General features: G+C 38.6%; 1 protein-coding gene and 1 long non-coding RNA gene across 2 annotated transcripts; one reads left to right on the forward strand and one right to left on the reverse strand.

Moving 5' to 3' along the window:
- Positions 1-998: 998 nt before the first annotated feature.
- LOC112451129 lies at positions 999-1,398 on the reverse strand. The gene is made up of 3 exons (XR_003039882.2): positions 1,359-1,398; positions 1,145-1,298; positions 999-1,051 (listed from the first exon to the last, which is right to left on the reverse strand). It is a non-coding gene; the product is annotated as an uncharacterized LOC112451129 (long non-coding RNA).
- A 6,222-nt stretch (positions 1,399-7,620) lies between these two features.
- si:dkey-16j16.4 lies at positions 7,621-23,601 on the forward strand. The gene is made up of 5 exons (XM_017431761.3): positions 7,621-8,194; positions 14,842-14,923; positions 15,108-15,616; positions 19,175-19,228; positions 22,426-23,601. Exons 1-5 carry the CDS (start codon positions 8,126-8,128, stop codon positions 22,549-22,551), a joined length of 840 nt encoding a protein of 279 aa, XP_017287250.1. The 5' UTR covers positions 7,621-8,125; the 3' UTR covers positions 22,552-23,601.
- Positions 23,602-24,336: the final 735 nt, after the last annotated feature.

The raw sequence follows: 24,336 nt of genomic DNA on the forward strand, positions 1-24,336 counted from the left end.
AAAATACCATTTGTTCAACACATAAAAACATATATTTATTTTAATCACTCTATCCAGAGCTCAGATGTTCCAGGCTATGACACACTCTAATAATTTGGTTTTATACCTCACTTGGCATATCCTGTGAGATTGTCAAATATTGTGCAGGTGCTCACGCTCTTTGCTTTTAATGTCTAAATAAAGAAGCATTATTATCCGAATGACTGAAAGCTTTAATTTTGAAACACTTTTATATTGTGGATCATTATAACACTAGTGAGTCACAGCCAACTGTGGGCTGTTCTGATCACAAAAATTAGGATGGGAATAAAAGTAAAGCTGCCAAAGAAAGAGATGTCGGGAAAGTATTATATAAACATTTCAGTCCTTTCTTTAAAATTATTTTTAATTTTTGTCCAGAATGAAATCATTGTCTTGATAAAAAGCTGATTTTCATTGGGTACTGGTTGTTTAAAGTGCACTGCCCTGCAGCTTTATCCAACCTGTGCCTAAATAAATATTTATATTCTAGTATAATATCACATGCAGTTACTGTGACCCTTTGCCAGCAGTCACTTTATGCTGTCAGGCCATCATGAACTGGTAATGGACACACAAACATCCAGAGTGGTTTGCAGTGGGTCAGCTCAAGCACGTTAATTTGACCTTTGGAACACACACCGAGCCTGAACTCTCACAGAAAGAGAGGCTTCAGACTTTATTCCACAGGAAGAAACATGGCAGGGATGATATCATTTCAGGTGGAACTGACCTAGAGTCTGAACTTGAATAGGTTCTGCTTATTTTATCTGTGAAAAGTGAAGTCATTCTTATTTTATCCATCATGTGAGGCCGTTTCTTGAGTATAAAAACAGTTTAAGGAACCAGACCAGTCAGGGGTCATCTATCTTTAGCAGCAGCAAATATGACTTCTTTGACCTGCAACATATGTCATAACTCAGGGGATTCTGTCCAGAGAGCGAAACCAAGACCAAACACTGAGGCGGATGTAAGGGTAAGTGAATTTATTTACAGGGTGAAAACTATATACAGTGGGCGGTATCCGAAGAGTCTGCAAGAGAAGGAGAGCTAGGTGAGTCTCGGGTACGAGTCCAAATCCAGACGGTAGCAAGAAGGTGGTAATAATGTCTCTTTGTTTGCTTACAGATCCAGGAGGTAAATACAGCGCCGAGGAGAGGAGGAGCGGTTCCAGGAGTTCCAGAAGTTCCAGAAGTGACGAGCCAGTTCCAGTGAGGTAAGTAGCAGAATGGTGTCAGGTAAGTAGTCCTTAGTTTCCGTAGTCGTGGCGTGGCAAAAACCTAGGACGTAGGTNACTAGGCGCAAGAGTTCAGGTTAGACGCTGAGGCAGAGAATCTAACCCAGTAGGTTTGATGCTCCAGCAAAGGTGTGATCACAGCCTGCTGCTTAAATCCTGTAAGGTCTCGTCAGTGGTATGAGGAACACCTGTGGACAATGATTAGTGGAGTCAAAACCCAGATCCTCACAATATTTCTGTTTCCCTCAACAGTCATCACAAATCCCAGTTATTTATAGTCTAAAAACATGACTTCATATCTTCATATGATACCACAATGCACTTTTGTCATCCACGTGTTACAACATAAGGAACTTTTTTTTACCCCTTGTCGATTTGTTTCCATTATTTCTTGTAACACCACATCCTCAAAATACTTTACAGTTTTGTCCTAAAAAATGTTAATGAACACTAACATTAATCACATTTTTAAATATAAATTCATGTAAGAATATTTTAAACCAGGCACCTTTAACATGAAATCAGTTATATACATATAAATATTTTTATTAAGGTTAAGGTTCGTGCTCAGTAACTACATGTTACAAATCTTTTCTTTTTCTGCTTTTAAGGACTTTCAAGATATATTTACTACTATGATGTTGATTGCAATCTTATTTGCATGACTGAGTTTGTAAAACTACTCTGGAAACTCTTGTAAAAGATTCAGCAATAACAATTATAATTTTTGTAATATTCTTACAGGGTAAATTGCTTGGAGCTGTAGTATCCTGACTGATGTCTGTATTATTTTAACTGTTAAAATGACCTCTGAGACAGGACTGATGTATTCACTTTATTGGTTTTAGTTTGGTCTAAGTGTAGGAAGACATTGAAAACTTAGGCTTTGCATGAGCTGCGTTCCCTTTTTTGACCAAAACTAAATTTAAAAACCCTTTTTGAAGAAAAGCACTTCACGTCAACACGCCACAGTTATTCTTCCTGTATTGCTTTGAGTCCATGGCCAAGTTCACTGTTGTGTAAACAAAATCTGTGAGGCAATAAAAGGGAAGCAGATACTGAGACAACTATTGCGTAAGTAAGCCCGGTGCTTTGTGTTTTAAAAAAAATACAGAGGAGAAAATAGCAGCCTGGAAGACTAAAAGTAGCCTCTCCACCACAGATGGGCCCCACGCTTTCCGCCAGTGGGTCAGTGGGTGAGAGAAGAGTGGAGGTGATGTGGCTGTGTGCCGCTATCCAGGGGAGAGTGTGGGCGAAGTGGGCAGCAGGAAAAAGAGAGGCAGGGACTTCTAAAGCCAAGTGGGCCGATGTTTGCGGTGAACAGTGCTAAAAACAGACTTGATGACGTGCAGAGGTCAGCCGGCTCATTTGTCACAAGCTATTTCAGCAATGTTAAACAAGTGATGAGGGAGAAGGAAAAACGGTGACATCACCAGTGGATGCCTGCATCATTTTGGCTCCCACATTCTTCTGATTGTGCAATCATCGTGGCAGAGAAATCAGATGTTTCCTGCACATATGATTAATCCATATTAAGTAACCTGTGGGTCAATGTGGCTTAATATGGTTTATCATATAATAAGATCTTGAAAAAAAATTGTCATAGTTCAGTTTTTCTTTTTTTTTAAAGAAACATTTCAGATACTCAGCAAGTCTTTTTTTCCATCCAGAATCAATCTTTCAGGTATTCCTGGGACAAACAATATAATTTTCCCACTCATGTGTTTTGTTTTCAGCTTCTGATAGGGTACATTATTTTTCTTTACTGAACTGTAGATGCCTGAAATAAAACAGAAACTCACAGAAAACAGTCTCATTATTACCAGTCATAAGTTATTTTAGATTAACCAGAACAAAAACCTTTTTAATTATTAACATCTCCCTTTAAAATAAACAATATACTTAGTAAACTTGTCATTTGTAACATCCAGTAAATGATGACCAACAATTAGAAACTTGATGGGATGCCACACAGGTGAAAAGAAATATGACAAGCAATTTCTTGGCAGTTTCTTAGCTTACTCAGATGCCTATAGATGTTATTAGATCTATAAATTATTATAATTATTCTGAAAAATAAAACAATCATAAAAAATATGATTTAAAAAAAACTAAACAAATCTAAACATTTGCTTATGATTGTAGCAACAATCTTTAATTATAACGTCTTCATACTCAAAGTGGAATTATTAAGATGCTGTGGGAGATGATGTTTCCTCTTTCACATAGCTGTGAGATCATGTTTTACATAAGGGTTGCTGTGAGAAAATGGAAAATGAGTAAAGCTTTAGTCCCCCAAACAGGAACTAATAAAACTATGTAATTTTAATAATCATGTGCCTTTTGTTGTTGTCCTGTACTGTCAACTTGCCAGGGACTGCAGATGATGATGAGTATTTGTGGCTAAATCTGGAACAGTTACATGATGCGTTTATTATCTTCGTGTTGATTTAATGTGCATTGTTCCTCTTTTAAATAAATAAACAGAAAATTATAACATCATTGTTCTAAAAATATAATTGTATTATAAACTAACCTAACATTGCATATATGTTTGTTTATTTGTTTACTCATTCATTAATATGTTTTTTTTAATTATTATTATTATTATTTATTTTTTGACATTTTATTTCTTCTATTCACAAGGGAGTGTTGTAACACCCTCAGCTCCTCCAGTTCCTATGTTCCTATGACTTTGCCTCTTTGCTATACAGTGTTAGGGATGTCTGAATATCAAAGAAGTACTTTTATATTTTCTCACAGGCAAATGAACAAACACCCTCATATCCCTCGTGACAGCAAACACTTTTCTGAGCAGGAAGAACTCAGCCCGCACTCCACATGGTGCAGTGACAGTCAGTGACCAGCAGGGGGCAAACAGGAGCCCTATGTTGCAGTGACCCATTATAAAATCGTATCAAACATTTAAAAGAGGAGCAAAAAGAAGACTGTAGTATGTATAATAGTTATTTGTCAGTGCCCTGAAAGCCAGCTGGTGGATACAAGTATAAAACGCGGATTCTTTTGAGCATTTGGTTTTGCAACAAACTGATCATTTAGGGTCTCACACGGTGGATTATTCTGTGATCATTCCCTCAACAATCTCATTAGAATCCAGTTATTTTACATAGTAAGGAAATAGCTTGAGAACACACTTAAAAACACAAGAGATGAAGAGGACATGCTTTGTTTCTTTGTCAAGCTGAATAATGAAACTAAGAAAGCTCTGACCATCATGCCCTTGATTTCCTTGATTTGCATACGTGCATTAGGCATGTATGCAACTCAAGGAAATACAGCGTTTGGGTGACACTGTTAGATCGGATCAGTTAAATCAACCCACGGATGTACTGTTCATCACTTAAGAATGTGGCTTTACCTGAAATGTTTCACTGCTCTTTAAATTTTATGATGGTGAGAAACATGGCAACAAAACCCAACCTTTTCCTGAAAATAGGCCAAGTCCTAACAGCATGGGAGCTGGGGGGAAAAAAATGATTCATTTAGTGATGAGATTAGTGGCAGTGGCAAGAGATAAGAAGTATAAGAAGATCTACACCTGGGAGAGTACTGCCACTGTGGATCAAAGCCAAAATCAAACATGGTAGTGGGAGAACTCTGGCCTAGATTTACAGATGTGTAGAGAAATCAACTCCACTTTGGCTATTAAGAAGAAGCACAATGATTTTTGGACACATGCTCCACCTTCTGCTGGGTCATTGTGGAAAAAAAGTTTATTCTGAAGTAAGATAATAAGCCCAAACAAACTTTTAATGCCATCAGAGGGAAGCATCTGTTGAAGACTCCTCCCTTCCAAGAACAAACCCTCTTAACACCTCTGACGCCCTAACACGCCTAATGCTTACTTACTTTGTACTTCTTTAACTTGAACTTTGTCCTTTTGATTGATTTAATGCTCGCAGTTTGGTTTCTTCATACTTAATGTTCCTTACTGAAAGTGGTTAAAAGCATCTGCTTCAATGAGACAGTGTCCATAAACTTTTAAAACTTGGAAGAACCAGAAGAACTTGAATTCAGCCCAACCGAACATTTATGAGATAACCAGATATTCTTGGCATGGCAGAAAGTGTCAGATTACAGAGAAATGACACGAGGTATCAAGACTTGAACAAACTGCTGCAGTTCCTGATGCTCAAGAGTTGTTTTCAGGGGAAATGTGGCATAAATGTGAAGATATTTTGAAACTCATGCACTACTTTTAACTGTTGGGCTGATAAACATGCAACTTTTAGGTGCATCTTATTGAATTAATTAGATTACATTCATTGAAAAAAGAGGTATTTTTCACAATCACTTATGTTCTTATAAAAGTACGACTAATTGTTTTACTTTTATGCTGAACATTTATTACTTGAAGTTTTTTTTTTTTTTTTTCAAATAAATTATTTTGAATGTAACTACCCACATCTGCCACACATGCCGTAACTATCAGCCCAACCTTGGAGAATTTCTTTGACATGATCTATTTACGTCCAGCCTCTATAGTAATGTAAATGCTGCCCTCATGTGGCTAAAGATATAAAAACAAAAATTCAGAAAATACTCGCTCTTCTGTATTTATCGTCTATACTAGGTATGGTTATAATTGTAATGTATCTTTTTCTTTCTCAGTCCATTATGTTAGACAATTTATTCTCATTATAGAAGTGAACACTTATGCTGCCTTGAGTGTAGTCGACTGGATGGCTATACTCAGCAGTAAATCGGATTTGCATTGAGCTTGGCCTGGAAACAAGCCACAGGTTGCTTGGAAAGTTTACCAGGTCAATGACCATCTGAGTTATGTGAGTAAGACACACACACACACACACACACACACACACACACACATGCACCCAATCAAACCAGAGTCTTTTAAAGGCACAGAGTTCTGTTTCTCTTTGCTAACATACAGGTGAAGCATGAGAAAAGTTACTCTGAATCAACAGCATTTGAATGAAAACAAAGATTTTCCAGCAGCACTTTTTATCAGAAATTATTAACTGAAACATGAAACATATTGTAACAATAATTGTCAGTCACAGCAACTGAAAGGGACAAATCCCCTGCAGAAACTTACATTTTTTAAATATTTGTACATATTTGCAATGCAATAAAAAAAATCTAGTTTTCAAAGTGATATTGAGCAGGATGACCGTGCAAACGTTCGCTCACATGCATAGACCTCCTAGAGCACGCAGTAGAGAATGACATCATTGAAACTGGATGCCTCACTTACACCAATTATACCTGACATCCCCTCTCTCCTCTCATCTCTCCATCTCATGAAACAACCCCCAGCAGCCAGACTCTTTGCAAACTAAGAGTCTGGCTGCTGGGGGTTGTTTCATGAAACCAAACCGTGGAGTCAGACATTATTTTAAAGCTATAGAGAATTTACACACTTTGTTTAAAAAAAAGCATGTTTTAAAGCAAAGCTGGAGCATACGTCTGTCTATAACATTCAAAATCAAGACAAAAGGTTTGCTTGAAGTTATTGTAACAATGCAGGCTTGTTCGTGTGGAGTTTGGCTACTATGACAGAAAATAAATTTCAGTCTTAAAATATATAACTGGAAGTTAGTTCACCAAGAACAAGAAAAAAAAAGCCCATCTGATTTTGTTGCTGGTCTTATAGAAAACTGTAAAAGAGCTCAAATTAAAAGCAACAACTATTTTAGTTGGTTCCTGTGTCAAGACAAAGTTTTTATTTTTTTATTTTTTAGGAGATGCATCTGGGTGCAAATGCAAAGCCTGAAGATTAATTTACAAGAGTGTATTTACAGATTGTTTGAAACACCATTAAATAAAAATGCACAAATACATGCTAAATAAATAAACATTCATAAATATGTACATGACAATACTAGATACAGCTGTTAAATGAATCTGAATGAAGCTACCCTGCCATTTAATAAAGATAAACAATAAAATAAAATAAAAAAAAAATGCTTGAGAACCATAATACCTTGAAGTAAACAAACTTTCTATTGAAAAGTAAACATTTCACTAAAAAGATTCTTGTAATCTTTGAAATTGTCTTTTTTTTCTTGATTCAGATAACATTTAAACCTAAAAGTGGTGCAAAGTAAAACTTTACATTTTAAAACGTATGTCTTTAAATGTATAAAGTGTTCACTCCTTTGACTCTCAGTGAAAGCACGAAGCCTATTTGTTTCTGCCTTTCTGCCTTCATTTCAAAACATTTATTTATGTATTATTTATGAAGTTTTGTGCTCGTAAACAGCAGATGTAAACAGAAAAGACGCAGCAGTGTGGCTTTAACGCCCCGCCCTCCTCCTTGACATGATGCGTGACGTCAGGGCGCGGCTCAGCCAATCAGAGGGCACTACGCTCCGTCTGGAGGAGAGCTCTCTGTGGTGTGTTTGTGTGGCTGCTGCCGATCGGCTGCTTGTGTGTGTGTGAGTGTGTGTGCGTGTGTGCGTGTGTGAATGCGAGCAAGTTGATGTTATTTTCCCCCTTTTTTGTTGTTGTTTTAATTTAATTACTTTCTTTTACCAACATATTTGCGTTAAACTCGCGGCTGTGAGAGCGTCCGAAGCCTTCTGAAGGGGGGATCTTGGAAACTGACTTGACGCTGCAAACTCTAATGAACTCGAAAATAACAAGTTTGCTGCGAGCAGCCCGTGAAAACAAGCCGCATCTACGCAGTTTAGAGGATTTCGGTGTATCATCTCGATCGACACCGCCTGGCTTCGAGTTCTGCGTGTGTAGTTGTAGTTTCTGAAGTCAAAATGCCTTCTTTAAGCCGCTCATGTTAGCGAATGAACTTGTGTTAAACCGTCATTTAGGAGACAGCACACGCAGGTAATTGTCGGGGATAAGCCATAAAGTTCCTTTATAAGAAAGATGCTAAAAACCCTGACAAAAAAGCTCCGAAGACATTCTCTGAATGAGATCCATCCTTTCCAAGTGAAGGTAAGTTTGACTCTGTCGCTTTCAGAACAGTTGTCATCTGAGAAAGACATTAGCCTGGATGAGAGCAGCTTTACTTTTGTCTTGTGACTACACAGATTTAACTACTTGTAATCCTGCCTGAACGGGGTAACAGTAAGCTTTTTTTTCTCCCCCCACCTTTTCACACAAATCACTTCTCTCCAGCCTCTGTGGAAATATTCAGTAGTTGGTCCAAAATCTGGAATTTTAATAGTTGTATTTTGTGGTCATCTATTCATGTAAGAAGGACTTGGTCAGCTTTTGCCAGATGTTTACAAGATCCACATTGCTGCATGTGTTGGCACAAGCTAAAGCTTGCATGCTCCTTATTTAAATGAGTAAATAATGTGTGCATGTTTGTGTCCAGCAGTGCGTGTTTGTGAGAAAGGAATGGCCCATTTTTAAATAGATTTCACATGTATTGTCATAGCTCTGCAAGTAAAAACAGGCATGGGATAATAGGAAACAAACATGATTGTACTGAGAGCCATAATTATCCCAACTCCTACAGTTTTCCACAAATGAATTCACATACATGCTGCTCCATTGTTACCGCCTGCTCGCTTTGCATAATGCTCCTTTTTGGTGAGCAGAAGGGTGAATTGTATCCTGCATGGGTCACTAACTTGCTCCATTCATAATGCTGTTGAGCATCAACCAACTGTATAGTCGCATGGTAGCCATTTTGTAGCCAAGTGCTTCCATTCAAAAGGCCCAGCCGTGGGTCCAGTGGAAAATGTGCCATCCCCATTGTCTACACGTGTTTATGTTTATGTTGCCCTGCTCAGTCCTTTCTTCTGAAAGTTGTCAGCGTGTTGCAGAGAGTTGGTTATAAGAAGTGACCGAGCCTGTTGTCTCCACCCCGGACAAGTAACATCACCAGTAATTATGTTCAGACTTTCAGGGAGAATTATACTTCTTGAAACATCGGATCAGGAAGTCCGACCTGTTCCAGAATCGGCATAAATGCAGTCAAGGTCTAGAAAAATCTTGTTGATTGCCTTCTGCTGAATTCCCTCAGCATTAAAGAAATTGAACTGAAGATGAAGGTGACATTTTACCCTGCAGCACCGTCCTCTCAGCTGCTTTCTGCAGAAAGTGGTGTGAGTGTGTGTCAGATTTATTTATATAGCATGTTTAAATACAGCTGAAGTGTGTTACAGTTCAGTCAATAAGCTATTCAATAATAAAATATTATAAAGGAACAATAAAATAGAATAAATTGAGGTGGCTAGAATAAATAACATGCCGTATGTTGCTTCAAATAGTTTATAAATACTAACATTTAGCTTGGCATCTCTGGCCCAAACTCTTTTTTTTGGCCAACGTAGATCTAGCAGTGAATCGGCCCATTTCCATGACATGGTGCCGTTCACCTCGAGTCAGTTCTGTGCCATTTCTTCTTGTTTTTAGTACAGGCAGAAGTTTTAAAATGTAACAGCACAAAGCAATAAATGGGTCAGAAAAAAAACGCTAACCCATGTATGTTGAAACAACCAGCATATAATCTCTGAGATGTATAATTGTGTTAAATCTGTGCACCTATTTTACAAATCTGTGGGCATAGTCTGCAAAAACAATCTGATTTGTGTTTTTCTACAAGGATGGAACATTCATGTACCGAAATTACAAAAACATCATTATTCAGCCAATCACAAACTTGCACAGTGTGATGACTGCATTAAAGAATAATGTGAGGGGTTGTGAGCTTCCCAAAGTAAAGTCAAGGAGGTTCCGACAATTCTGTAATAAACAGCTGATCTAGCCCACGTTGCGTGGGTATTATTTGTGAAGCAAAACAAACTTGAGTTGTGTCAAGTGGAGCTAAAAGATGAAAAAACAAAAACAGAGCTTGTGCAATAATCTAATGTAAGCTTTCCTTGCTGCCTCTGGTGCAAACAACTTGTTAAAGACACACTTGCACAGGAGAAAGCCTGAAACGTTGGACATCTGATTGTAACGTTCTGCAGCAGAGGTTTTAGGTCCTCGCTGCATGATAGATGTCTGTTCTGTCCCACCTACCCACAGTTTAAAATGCAGGCTGTCAGGGAAGAATGTGTGATTTCCCCTAAACCCGTGCACTGATCACTCTGGCAGTTCTAATCTTGAACATTCACAAAATTACTTTCAGAGAGAAGGTTACCACATTTTTCAGATATTTTTTTTTGCTGATTGGATTGAACTTCTCATGACAAGTGAGTCCATATGTTGTAAAAATCACTTGTGTGTCTCTGTAAAATGAGCCCGACGAACAGCAGGTGTTGGAAGATGAGGTTACAACTAGTTAACTGCGTTTTTGTTAGTGACAGCAAAACAAAATCAAATTGCCTCGTATTGCAGGCATCTGTTTTCAGTTTGCAGTCTTATGTGAACCCACTTTAGTCCTTGTTTCACTGATGAGTCAGATTTGTTGTTTTGAGACGAGACAGATTAATCAAAAGTATATTTTAATTTAGTGAGGGGATTGGGTTGTACATTACCCTTCTTTATTGCCTGTAACAGATCATGTTTGAGTTTAACGTTTGTGCAGGGGTCAGAGTCACTGGTTGAATCCAGAATGAGCGTTCCAGCTCCGATGTTATTGGAGTAATAGTGTAAGGTCTTGATTTATAAGCTAACGCTGATCAAGAATTCTTTAGGCCAAACTTAAGTAAAACTCAACTGGGAAGAAAAAAGGAATCGTCTGTCTTTGACCTTGTGTGTTTTATGGGAGGGGAAATGGAGTGTGACAGTTCCCATTTTAGCGAGGAACGACGGAGCAAAGCTGATATGTGTGTGAACTGGGTGGTGTGAGCACGCTGTGACATTGCCATTGATCCAGCTTAGCAAGCAGCTCAGTGATGCAAGGGACTGACAAGGATTTCATTCAACTGTTCTTGACACACAAACACACAACTCTTTGTCTGTGTTTGCATGTGTGCAAAAAAAAGTCGTTTTTATGTGCAAGTCATCCAGTCCTCTACTGAGTTTGCTTTTTTTGTCTAAGCTTGAAGTAGTCTGCAGTTAGTTGCTTTAATATGCAGCAATGTAAGTCCATAATATGAAGAAAAGTGTGTATTAAAATTTCACTTATTTGTTGTAAAGCTGAAAAAAATAGCCTTTTATGTTTGTGTCTCTCCAAGGGGCCATCACAGCAATAGTAGGCATAAAAATATTAGTTTGACTTGATAGTGAGGTGGAAAAAATGAATGCATTTTTGTATCTGCATTCAGAAAACACGACTTAGAAATGACCCTATATTGACAGAAATATGTTTTGTGTCACTACTGAATATTGGAAGCAGGCTCGACCAGGGGTTTCCTAATAATTTCCACTTGTGAATCACAAAAAGAGAAACAGTGGCAGTGAGTTGTAACTGCCATCATTTCTGGCTGATAGTGCTGTTTCAGCCAAAGTTCCAAGGGTTGTGTTTGGTTTTTAGGAAGCTAGAAGGTAATATTTTGAGCATATGTGTCCACAACCTGTGGTGCACCAAATGTCATGCAGTGCATACTAATAAGCCAATTAAATCAAGGGCGTATTGATGGCACAAATGCCACCAACACCCATAAAACCAGGGCTGGAACAACAAAGGAAAATTAAAGAGACAAGGAGGAAAAAAATGCTAAAAGTTTTGAACTATTTCAAAGAAAGACAAGCAAATTGTAAAATAATGCAAAAATTAGTTGCAAACATTTCTAAATTTGATTTATTTTGGAAATCGTTCACTTTTTGCAAACCTATCAACTGGAAAATAACTGAACAGAAAGGGTGGCAAGTGCATCAATGAGATTTTTCTGTTTGGTTGTTTCACAGTGGGTACTTTCTAAAGCAAAACTAATAAAGTGTGTCACAAGTAGGTGGGAGGGTGCCACATTGCTAATTTGTGTTACTGGACCTGAAGCATACTTCCTCCATTTTTACCGTAGTTCAACTGCTATGTTACTGTAATTGAGTCAGTGAGTCACCAAAGTACTTTGTTTTAACAGCCTTAGTATACGTTTCTGGCTTAAATAGTACTGGGAACTTTTGGTCATTATACTGAGTCATTTATTTTGACAATTACAATGAACTATTTATCAGCTGTTTATTTATTTTTGTATAAACTTTGTAAAAATACTCTTAAACCTTAGGATAAAATTACTACAATATATCTGAAAACTTTCCTTCAAGTTCTTGATTTCTTCTTTTTTTTCCTCATTATTAATTGTCCTGTAGAAAAGATCCAAAATGCGTCAGCAGCAATGCACTGTTTGGCTTCGCTCTGGAATCTGTCGTACACAGTTTAACTGATCGAATGTCTGGACATGAATAATTTTCCTCTTGATGCCATTCAGCCACATTAAAAATGCAAAATAGCTGCTGCAGTCAAACCCTGAAAATGGTGTGGAAATGCAAGTTAGAACAGTTATTTAAAAAAACAAAAAGAAGAGCCATAGAGTGGAGAATAAAAATAAAAGCTCCTGTTATTCTTATCTAACATCAGAGCTTTGACAACCTGTCTAATCATAAGCTGAGTTTTACTTATACAGGATCTTTTTTGTTTTTTTTAATCAGGCTGTTCCAAAACAAACCATATCAGATTGGGTCACTTAAGAAAACATGCAAAGTTTTCTTCTTACAAACCTCGTGTGCATTGAGTTGGTAGTTTTTCACTCTGTACTCGGTTGTAACGTAACTGGTTGCTGTAAAATGGGAGAAAGTTTCTCTAAAACACCAAAATGTTCATTTGGTTTAACACACTATATGTGTAACTGTGTATATGTGGGAAGTGGAGCAGTTTTGAATCTGAAACACATTATTGCTCGGACATACGCCCATCTCCTACACATGTGTTCCCTGATCCATGAACATCAGCCTCTGAGGTGATTCCCAGGGCGAAGGAAATGCCAAATCATTACTGTCAGCATAACTTCTTGTCAGACAGACAGTAATCGCTCTGTGAAAAACCGTCCAGACAGGGAAGCTGCAGAAACTGTAGCTTCATGTGGTTACAACATGCTGAAAACATGAAGACGCATTAACACATCTCAGGGTAAAAACAAACACGTCCCCTGAGTGAAATTAGAATTTGAAGATAAGAAGCAATGAGTGTTTATATGCTAGGATCCTTCAATAACTTATAAAAAGGATTTCAGCTGCTTGAGGGATACGACACCAAGCAGAATCAAAAGCAGTTCACAGTTTAGATAAAGTTTTGAGTCACATGTCTGCCAAAATATGTTTCCTCCACACGCCTGTTCTTTAGAGTCATAACAAAAGTTATGGCATTTAGAATTAAGGAAGTCTAACTCTTGAATTCTTTGCAATACTGCATCCAGTTTTTAAATTCTCAAACCTTCTTTTAATTTGGTTTATTCTAATATGACGCATCATGCAATAAGTACGCCATGTTTTCTCGTAAGCTTGTATTGAAAGAAAGTGTGTGTTTGTCTTGTAGTCCTGCTGGAAAGTCTTGGTGTATCAGTGGATTTGGCAGTGATAAAGAGGAGTTTTATGCTTTTTTTTCAGTTGATTTCAGACATGAGAACAGGGAGGTGCGGTGATGTGATGCGGCAGGCTGATTAAAATAGAATGTTGCTGAACAGGCTGTGAAACCGAACAGTGGAATTTCCTTTTAATATGATTTGAATGCTGCTTTTTGTTTGTTGGGATTTGGAGCTTTGGCTCCTGTTCCCCCTTTTCACACTTTTTGAAGAGCTTCAGAGAGGAGAGCGTGTGTGTGTATTACAGACTGTAAGCGTACACACACACACATGCACAGATGGCAGCTGCTCAGCGAAGCCTCTGAGTGGTAATTACTGAGTGTGAGGCGCATTACTTAACTCTTAACGTTGCAGACTGCAGGATATCTGTATTGTTGCTGCTGCTGTAAAGGAGGAATTGATTTTAAAGAGACACGCTAGTTTAGGTCATGGGAAAGAAAAAAATCTGCAGTTTGACTACAGTATGGCTCAACTTTGTGCCTTTCTTTTGTGTGTTTATTTGATATAAAGTCAGATTTCTGTGCAATCTGAAGCTTCTGATAGATTGTTGCAGGTTTGTCATCTGTTTTTAGAAGATAAATGAAGAAAACTTTATATAATTCATATAAACAGGTCCTTAAAAATGTTCAGGGGTTAAGTTTTATGTGTTTGAACTTCATGTTAATCTGTGTGTGAATTTTTGTCATGATCAGAACATCAAAGTTCAAATTGGATTAGTTTTTGACTTGTTTTGTAACAGTTGCAGGAAAAACAACAAGTTTTTACTTTAAATGTGATACTTAAGGCTTTTCTTTAGCAAATGAACTCATTATGGTCTGCAGCCATAAAATGTGGGCAATAGTGTATTTGTCCATTTGCAAAATCTCATGAACCACTGGACAGGTTTTAATGAAACTATCTCAGTTTTCTTGCATATATTGACTTTAAATTTGGTGTGGTAGTAGCTGAAAGTCATCCCCCTACATAATCCGTGTGATAACACATCTCTGAAGCACTTATGTTTGACCTGAGGTCTTCAGTGTTACCCATCTCTAGTTTTCACTGATTTAAACTTAAACCATCCCACACAATTTATACAAATGAGAATGAATGCTGGTTTAAAAAGGGTGACGAGTAAAAGATGAAGTGATAATGTGTATGTGACAAACCAAATCTGTTTTCCAGATTTCTTATCATGGCAGTGGAGAGGGAGGGGAGAGTGATGACTCAGAAGGCGAGAACCAGGAGCTTGCACAGATTGACAGAGGTGTGTGTGTGTGTGTGTGTGTGCCACCCAAATGATTTTTTTTTCTAAAGAACGATTCATACACAAGATTTTCTTCTAAGTCAACATTATACATGGTAGGACTGTGGAATAAAGGCATTTGCACTGTTTTCCAACTGTGTCTCCACTTTTCCCTTTGATGTGTCTTGCTTGTTAACTTCTCCAGAGAGACGGAGAAATTGCGCCCTCACACCTTTGGCCACCAGCCAGCAGCACAACCAGGGCGCCATCTCTCCGGCTCGGCTACGTCGCCTCCGCCTCCTTTTAGATGCCAACCTGGATCGTCACTCATCGGAGGAAGAGCTTGAGCGGATCAGCTGTGGCGATAACAGGAAGTGGGTGTCCGCTCTCCCCCAGCGCCACAGCGATCATCACAGCAGCGCTTCAAGCGACGAGGAGGTGCGGGACCTCTGTGGCTGCCGGTCGCCACCTGCCAGACCGCTGGTCGAGCCTGGTGCTTGCCTCACTGCATCCACCAGCCCTGTACTCTTCAGTTCCAGCCCACCACATAACCTCAAGCCGCCCCCAATAAGATTTCAACTTCAGGTGGTTCAGCCAATGACACGGCCCATCATTCTGACCCACTTCGACCAGTCAGCACCTTATAGAAAGTACCGACACAGCTATAGTGGGGAGCCTGGGAGACCCAGTCTGGACCTGGAAAAAATGCAACAGGTTAGTAGTCCAGCTTGTGCAGCGCAAATTTACAGTGAGGGAAAAAAATTTGCTGAACACAAGAAAACTAAAACTGAATGTCTGCAATCAACATTTTGACTCAAAAAAGTAACTTAAAGACATTGTATTCTTAGCCAAAGCAATGAATTGCCTTCTTGTGCCTCATATATAGTTGTTACAAAAAAATCATGGCTGATTTTTTTTTTGTAATACATCAACCGTTACCCCTTTCAATGTGAATACAACTCAAAAGGTTGATTTATTTCACTAAATATCTTCATAGACCTAAGTTTAAATTTCAAGCTTTTAACTATTTTATGATTTTAACCACTTTAGAGTATGGGAACTTACGCCTACTCTACAAGTTTTGTGTTTGGCTTTAGGCTGCAGTTAGATCACAAGCAGAGAACAATTAGCTTCCAGAGGCCAATATTGATTTAATTAAAGCAATTAAAAAGCCACACATTAAAAAATATACAATTACTCTTTTAGACAGCTGTATTTAAACATGTTTGGGGCTTTTTCTGTCTAATACTATAATAAGTTTGTAGCTTGGTCCAAAAAATTCTCTTTAAACATTGATTTCTGAGCAAAAGCACTGTAGATGCTGTTTGTAGAAACTTTAACTACAAATGAGAAGACCACCATAACCCTCTGAGCAAATCAAACTAGGATCTCAGTTTGGGGATTTGGTCCAAAAATACAATGACGGCTCAGGCACACATGGCTGCACAAAATACAAACAGAGTCTTCCACTTCCAAAGCCGGATGCTCAACACCTCGGTGGTCCGGCTGGAGAGGGATGAAGGAGAGGGGAGGCACGGACGGCAGATGTCCACCCTCATTTCTCACAAAGGCTGCTGAGCGAGGGGAAACGATGGAGGGGTGGAGGCAGAAGGACAGGATTAAATAAACAACAGAAAAACGACAGCCACTAATGAGTCACGGAGAAGCTGCTGCACTAATCATTAAAATCCAATAGACCTGTTGGCCCACACTGTGGATTGGGAGAGAGTGAGTGCAGGGGGAGAAACTGCAGGTTTCAGGGGTCCATATGTCCATGAGGTTTTTAGAGGGAAAGAACAGATGATGAGAGACAGCAGGCAGCAAGAGTGTGTGTGCATCCATCATCCTGCCTTTCTGTGTGTACATCCTCTTTTTTTTTTCCTATATCAGTGTGTCTGTATATGTGAGAATATGTGCATGCTCAGTCAAGTGGAATGGGAGGTGCTGCAGGGAATACAAAAGGGGGCCTGCAGAGGTAGCAAGCAGACAGAGTTTCCCATTAACCCTTTAGCTGAGGAACCTCCAGACTCCATGTAATTTCTTTACCAGATTCCCTTCTGTCTTTGGTTTCTCCCCCAGAAGTTAAATGCAATAAAAAGGTCTCAAACTCAGGGGAATACTGTAGTAGAAGCTGAATTTTTTTTTAGAGAAATGGTAGATACTATGTTATTCCTAATTCTTAGATCTTTCTGGTTTAGTTGGAAATATAATAACACAACAACTGTCTTCAAAACTTTTATCTGTCTCCATATAAGACCACTGGCTGGCACATTTAGCGGCAGTGCCCCAGTGAGAGCAGATGGAGCTCAAGTTGTATATTTAATAATATATTTTATAACTTCATTGAAAGGGAGGGTTAAAGGGTCAGCGAGTTGCTTTCTTTTAGTCCCTGCTAATCCCATCATAATCCACGTCACAGATGAGGCCTCTCCATTTGTTACTTTAATTATCTTGTAAGAGCAACAGTTTGTGCAGCAGATGCTGCTAATGGATGGAGCAGACTTGCTGCTCAGGTGTTTAAAGAACTACAGTGGTTCAGCAACCTGTTGCCAGTTTAATGGCAACCAGTTTTAGCAAAAACATGCATGGAAGTGCATTGTCCACTTACTTTGGGAAACAACAAAGAAAGCAGAGAATAAGAACGGACTTTTTACTTGACTATTATGATTGCAAAAAGAAAAACCCACCTGCCTTATTTTTTGTATTCGTGTCACATAGTAAAATGACAATGTTGTGATTAAAATAAGCCTCATCGATGGAAATCTGTGGGTTCACAAACGTCATTTACAGCAACTATAATGTTACCACCTACATCAGCAAAATGAGGACCGCAGCATGGTAAAATATTGCTTTGCATAGCATTTAAAATGAACAAGAAACCTTTTTGTTCCTAAAGCACAAGCTACCAGCGAATGTGTTTTTATTTTCTACCACCAGCTGCTCAGCTAGCTGCACTAGTTTATCATTGAATGGGGATCAATAGTCTGAATTTTGCCTGTCTTGATGTCTCGTACACATTTATATGTACAAAGAAGTACAAAAAAAATAGCTTGTGTCGACGCTTTAAGGATGAACTAAATAACTTTAGGATTAACACAAACATTAATTAAAGCTTCACTATGGATTAACTAGGATAAAGCAACTTTATTTGTGTTGCAGCTTTCTCGTTAATCTTCACAACCTATTAAAGCAACAACAGAATAGAGTTAAAAGTCTAGCTATCACAGTAAGACGCATAAAAACTTTAAATTGGTCTACTGTTTCTGAACACATTTTATAAAATAAAACTTTTGATTGTGTTTAGGTGAAATTAAAGTAAAAGATGATGTTAGGTGAGATAATTTGAGTTAGAGTGAGAAGCTGACTCATACATACTGTGTGTGTATATATATATTTTTTTATTTCTTAAATAATCTTTAGGCAGACAGTTGTCAGAGGGAGTGTAGTGCCACTGATACAGAAAAGATGAGGGTTGGCAGGAGGGCAAGTGCACACCACGTCTGTCCCACATCACAGCAGCAGGAGTCTTGTCTTTCTTTTCTTTCCTTCACTCTTTGGAAGCTGCCTGTCCAACTTGAGACAATTCACTGATTGTGTGGTCCCTCCACCCCCACCTTTTTTTTTTATAAAAATGGCAAAGTTGCGTGGACATTAAGGGTTCGTGGGAGACAGGATATTGCGTAAGTTTGAACTTTTTAGTCAGACAGCTGGATTTGCCTCATTTTCTTCATCATCCTGATTCATCCTCTTGTCTCGCATCATATTGATGTAAAACTATCACATCAGAAATATATTTCTGAATATAGCATGCTGATACCTGCACACATTAAAGTAGTGCAATGTTTTATGTAAGCATGGGCCGGTTTTAGATTCTGATGCTGCAATGAATTGGACCAGAAATACATCAGTTTTAAGGTATAGTGGTAATAAAGTTTCCCTGTTCTTGACACAGATAGAAGTGACAAACAAGTTTTGTTCTTAAATGGAGGAAAAACTTTTACTGGTGCCATTGCTGCTGTGGTTCGGTATTGTGTTTTCATTTCAGTATCAGCACTGACTGCAGTTTAAGCTGCAAGAATATGAACAGAAACTATCTAAAACTTTCTAAATTTGTTTTGAAACAAGAGACTGGTCTGTGGCTAGTTCTGTGTATAAACATACAAAATACGCTTTTTCCAGTTTCTGGATTGTTAAATACAGTCATAAAGGAGCTTTGTTTTTATTGTGAATGAGAGTTCACCAGCTGCCATTGAGAATTCTTGTTTTCCACAGAAAATGCTCCTGAAAAAGAACTGCGGAGGGAAAACACGGACCATGAAGATCCGGGTGAGTTAATTTATTTATTAATATTTTATTTGGCATGCTTTGTCAGGCTTCTTCAACTTTTCCTAAAGATTCAAAGCCATTTTTTTTGCTCCCTGACCCACATTTTCACTGTTTGAGCTAGATGATTTCTGGCTTTGTCACTTTGGCGTTTGCTCATGCCAACTTTGTAACCACTGATCCAGAGTTCAGTCTTTTTGTACTTGAGTAACCTGAAGCCTTTTACAATTGACAAGTGTTTTTAAGTTTGCAGCTATTTAGTTCAAATAACTTGAGTTCTCTGTGATCACTCTTTTAAACTTCCACTTAGTTTCTGTCGTGGATATAGTTTATATATATATAGATATGATTAAATTTCACTAAGGGATTCTCTTTTTTTTTTTCTTCAACCACACTTTTTTGAAGTTGATGGTTCATTACTATACTTTTAGGTATTACTGTGTCAGACTGTCCTAATCAAATTTTAGTACTTTCAACAACAATCTCCTTTTTTTTGCTTTGTTTTTTAAATGCTGAATAATAACTTCTGAAATGAATATCTTTTTAACAGCTACAGGATGTGTTTTTGACATAGCCAAAACAAAATATTTGTTTTTCTTACTGATGTAAAATTGTCAACCAGAGACAGAACCAGGAACTAACATGACATGACACTTTGAAGCATTTTTTATTTATTTTATTTTATTTTTTAGACAGTTATGCTTATCATTTGCTCATGCAAACCTGACTGACATATAAAAAACAACAAGAAGACTTATATAATAACATCCTGTAATATAATCATTGATGATGAGAAAAACTTTGCTTGTTTGAAGAAATCCTTCATGTGCTTTATGAAGAACACAGTCAGGTTACTAGAATGTGAAGAAGTAAATTCCTCCTGCTTTATTCAGCTTGTGTGGAGCATGGAATTTCACTAGTACAGACAGTAAACAAATCCTTAGCAGTTAGGTTTTTTTTCCTGAATAAATCTTGAATACCAGTTTGCAGTATCTTTTTGCATCTTTGCTGTATTAAATGAATAAAAATATAAACACATGGTGCACAGGGAGACCTCTTTGTCAGGCAGGATCAGGGTGTCTGTTATGGATAAGGTTGCTCGGTTGCCCTGTGAACAGCCAGGCCTGTCCTGTGGCCAGAACCTTGATCTCCATCCAAATGCATACTGGGACGGCATCTGGACACAGTGTTTGTTTCCATGCCCTGCGAGCTGCAGACAATCTGATAGCACCATCAGGTTGTTTTTGAAGCGGTACTATCAAACTTTCTTTTCAAAGTTTACCTCACTCAGCAATTTTTAATAGCCTGCTTTTTATATTAAGAGCAAAATTGTCTCAAAACTTTGTAAGCAGTGATCTATTTTCCTACGTTAGTGCCCTGATTGATCCAGCGATCATCCATCAGCTCTGCTTCAAACTGTTTTGATTTTTGTTTGAGGGAAGCTTGACTGGAACGAGCCTCGGCATCTTGGCACAAAGCAGGCCACTCCAGAAGGATGCTCAGTGTGGTGAGAGAAGTGACGTTATTATCACGTTGTGTGGGATAGTGTCAGTGGAACCTTATCACACACTTGTTTATGTATACACACCAACTGTAGCAACATCTCATGTGCATCTCATCCTCCATGTATGCATCGAGGCTTGTCTGTGGAGTCAGAAACCGAGGATGATCTCTGAGTAAGTGGCGATGAGAGGTAGAGCAGAGGAGGAGGAAGAGGAGGAGGTGGAGTGCGTGCGGTTCCCTTGTGGTGTTTTTCCAGGGATGGAGTCATTTTCCATTTATAGCCTGGCCGGCTGCGATCTGTTTAGCTCCACTGAAACATACAAGTATTGCTCATTATCCTCTGTTCTCGCTGGTGGTGTTGTTGTCCCCGTCAGTGACGTCTGCAGGCTTTGGGTTTGTTCCAGCTTTTAGATTTTCCTTGAAATGAGCACACAGTAAGTCTTTGAGCCATTTGGAGGCCGGTGTGGACTCTTTACTCTTTGTGCCATTTTGTACTATGCACTACTCATCTCTTTCCCTCTTTATCTGCAAATTCTTGGTTTCCTGGCCACAAACCAGAGGAGAAACTGGGTCTGATGGAGCCCTTCATTTTAAGCATTCAAGCATGGGAGTACTTGCAGGGGTTAAGGTCGTTAACAGTGTGTGTGTGTGTGTGTGTGTGTGTGTGTGTGGGGAAGCAGTTGGGAAACACAGATTTGGCTGCACAGACTGCTTCTGGGGCTTTTTCCTTTCAAGGGTTGGAGGTGAACAGGAGAGCATGTCGAAGGCCTCAGCAGGCAGAAGCAATGGCATCTGGTTTCAGCCACAGTAAAGAGCGGCTGGAGAGCAGGACGACGATTGATCGAAGTGAAGGAAATGGTGCAGATATGAACAGAGCGGATGGAGGGAAACTGCTTCATGCCACTGTGGTTTATATTGAGGTTAATTACAAGGATGTGATGTAGAGATATTTTCAACTCTGGCAGGAAAAATATGTTCATGAAGAAGTTTTTATCTCTAAGTTGGACGAATAGGACAGAAATCAATAGTATGGGGTAGTTAGGTTGACTTGCATCAATCATTTAGTAAACATCTTTGCAGAGTTCACATCTTTTGCTGCTACTTCTTCTAGGACTTTGTCTTTCCATGTATCACTTTTGCCTGTTTGAACCAACATTAGTACACGATACAACTGTAGGTTTGGGAATTGTTGCTGAGTTGCTGCAGCTCATTTGTCAGTGCTGGATCCCCGAAGATGTTAGCTGAAGTCATAGTAACACCTGTGGCCTGACTACGTGGGATTTTTTTCTTCACTGATGTGACTGGAACCAGTCAGCAAAAGCGGTGCGTTTCATTTCTCAGTTTCTGCATGGAATCAACTCGTTGCAGCCTCTGGAGAAAGTGCTGCCTCACTGCCAAATCCAACAAAGTCATTTCCTGTCGTTTCCTGTGGGGAAGAAAATGACTAGGACTAATTTTAGACAGGGGGCTCATGTAATCACAAAGGAGGGGAGTGAGGGGTGTTTTCACAAGTGGAAAATCACTAAACCTGTAGCGAGAATAACATAAAACCTCTGTAAAAATGTTCTGCAGTTATTTTCCATAATGTGTTGTTTTTCAGTGACTTCTCTCACAGAATTGTGAGGCATTTATTTGCCAGAATGAGAAAAGGCTTGCTCTTTGTACCAATAAATCAATCTTTTTTTTTCTGTCCTCAGAATCTGACTGGCACTCGTCCTCCGCCCAGGTACACCTATGACCCATCCATCTTCGCCTTCCGCTCCTTGAGCACAGTGCCCCCCTGCAGCCCCCTGACTCCATCCGAGGATCCGCCCTGCTTATAAGCAAATTTTATTCACCATGCCAGACACCAGCCCCACACCTCATTTCCAGGTGGCTACTTATTTGTGGTTTCTGCAACAAGTTTAAGGACTGACCACTGAATAGGCATTTGTTCGATGATGGAACTGTTGCGCTCTCAGGTAATCCCTCCCAGTCTTTTTGATCGTTGCTGAAATCAGGAGCTTTCGAGGTAAAGTAAAAAAATATATGGCCTAGCAAATCTTTTCTGAGGATGTTAGGTGTATATATAGCTGTAATTGAGGAAGAAATCATCCCCAAACAAGCATGGGCTGCAGAACAGGGCAACCTTTCTGAAGTCTGAACTTTGTTGTAGTTTGGTTCATATCGAAGGGAACGATGCATGTTAGACAATCAAGTGGTTCCAGGGTTTCTTCCTTTGTAACTTCCTATCTAAACAAGGTGAGTTGAGTCATCTGCTATCTTGTTATGCTTAAAATGAGACAGTGGTTGCATTTATCTGTCTGAAAACTACTTATATGGATGTGTTCTTGAGTACACAGTACTGTAAGGTCGAGCTATAACAAACATGTATGACATTAGGTGAATAGTCGACCTTTTATGATGATGTACATTTCTTAACAAGTTGTCACTTGTAGTCAAGGTCAGAGTTATTCTCTTTTCTTGCATGACTTCCACAGCTGTGCAGAAAGACAGATCTGTGGAAACAGTTATGGCGATAGATTGCTGCACATTTGGCTAAACAGTGCCGTGTTCTGGATAGCCTACTTGTAGTGTGCCATTTCTGTTTTTTTTTTCCAATATTGTACCTCATTGTTTCTAGGTAAAAGAGGACCACTGGTCCATTTATGATGTCCCAGTGTTTCTAAAGATCTCCTTAATGCCTTGAAAGTACATTCTTGTTGTATTCAATTAAATTGGAGGAACCTCTCAGCTCCTGAAATGAGCAGATGAATTGAGTAAACACAATGCCACCACTATTACCTAGTTTTGCTGAACTGAATGTAACATTGTGACATTTTGTGTCTATTGTTGCACAAAAAACTAATTAATAAAAACTCTGTGGCCTCTTGTTTGTGAAGTAAATTTATTTTATTTAGATTGTCTAGAAAATAAAGTGGAAGTGTTTCAGAAACAACACATTGCTTTACTTGAGACTCACTTCTAAAAGTGTCTCTTTTATAACTGAATATTCAGGTTCACTTGTTTATTACAACCTAAGGATGCGTGATATATTTATCCTTTTTTTAATGAAGAAAAAACAAAAATCAGCACTGGTTGTATCTCCCTTTACATTCCCATTCTCATCATGTAGCAAAAAAAGCCAGATTGTACACAAATCAAACACATAATGTTTAATTTCTGGGAATATGGTGTCTAATTGTATCTATGCTAAGATCAGTTCAGAGTTTTACTGCCATGACAGAAGCCACATTTTTTAATATTTTGTAGAGGTCTTTAGTATTAAATGAAATGATAGATTTTAGTATAAAAAGTCCATTTTACTCTGAATATTAAGTTTATTGACATCTCAATAACATTAAAAAGAAAGTAGCACTTCTTGAAGGAATGCATGTCAAAGTTTTAAAGAAATATGTCAAGTGATCCATTAATGGTCAGAGTGTTTGTCGAAGATGATGCCAAGTTTCTGTTCAATTTTTGTAAAACTTACTGAGTTACAGCCATTGGTCCTGTGGGATAAGGTTGATTAGAAGCCATCTTAAATCAAGATTGACTTCAACAGTTGTAGACGTGCATGTAATGATTACTTTCTGAAAGTAATTAAGGTGTTAGGGCCTTTTGGCCCA

Source organism: Kryptolebias marmoratus, linkage group LG10 (genome assembly GCF_001649575.2).
Source record: "Kryptolebias marmoratus isolate JLee-2015 linkage group LG10, ASM164957v2, whole genome shotgun sequence".
Lineage (NCBI taxonomy): Eukaryota > Metazoa > Chordata > Actinopteri > Cyprinodontiformes > Rivulidae > Kryptolebias > Kryptolebias marmoratus.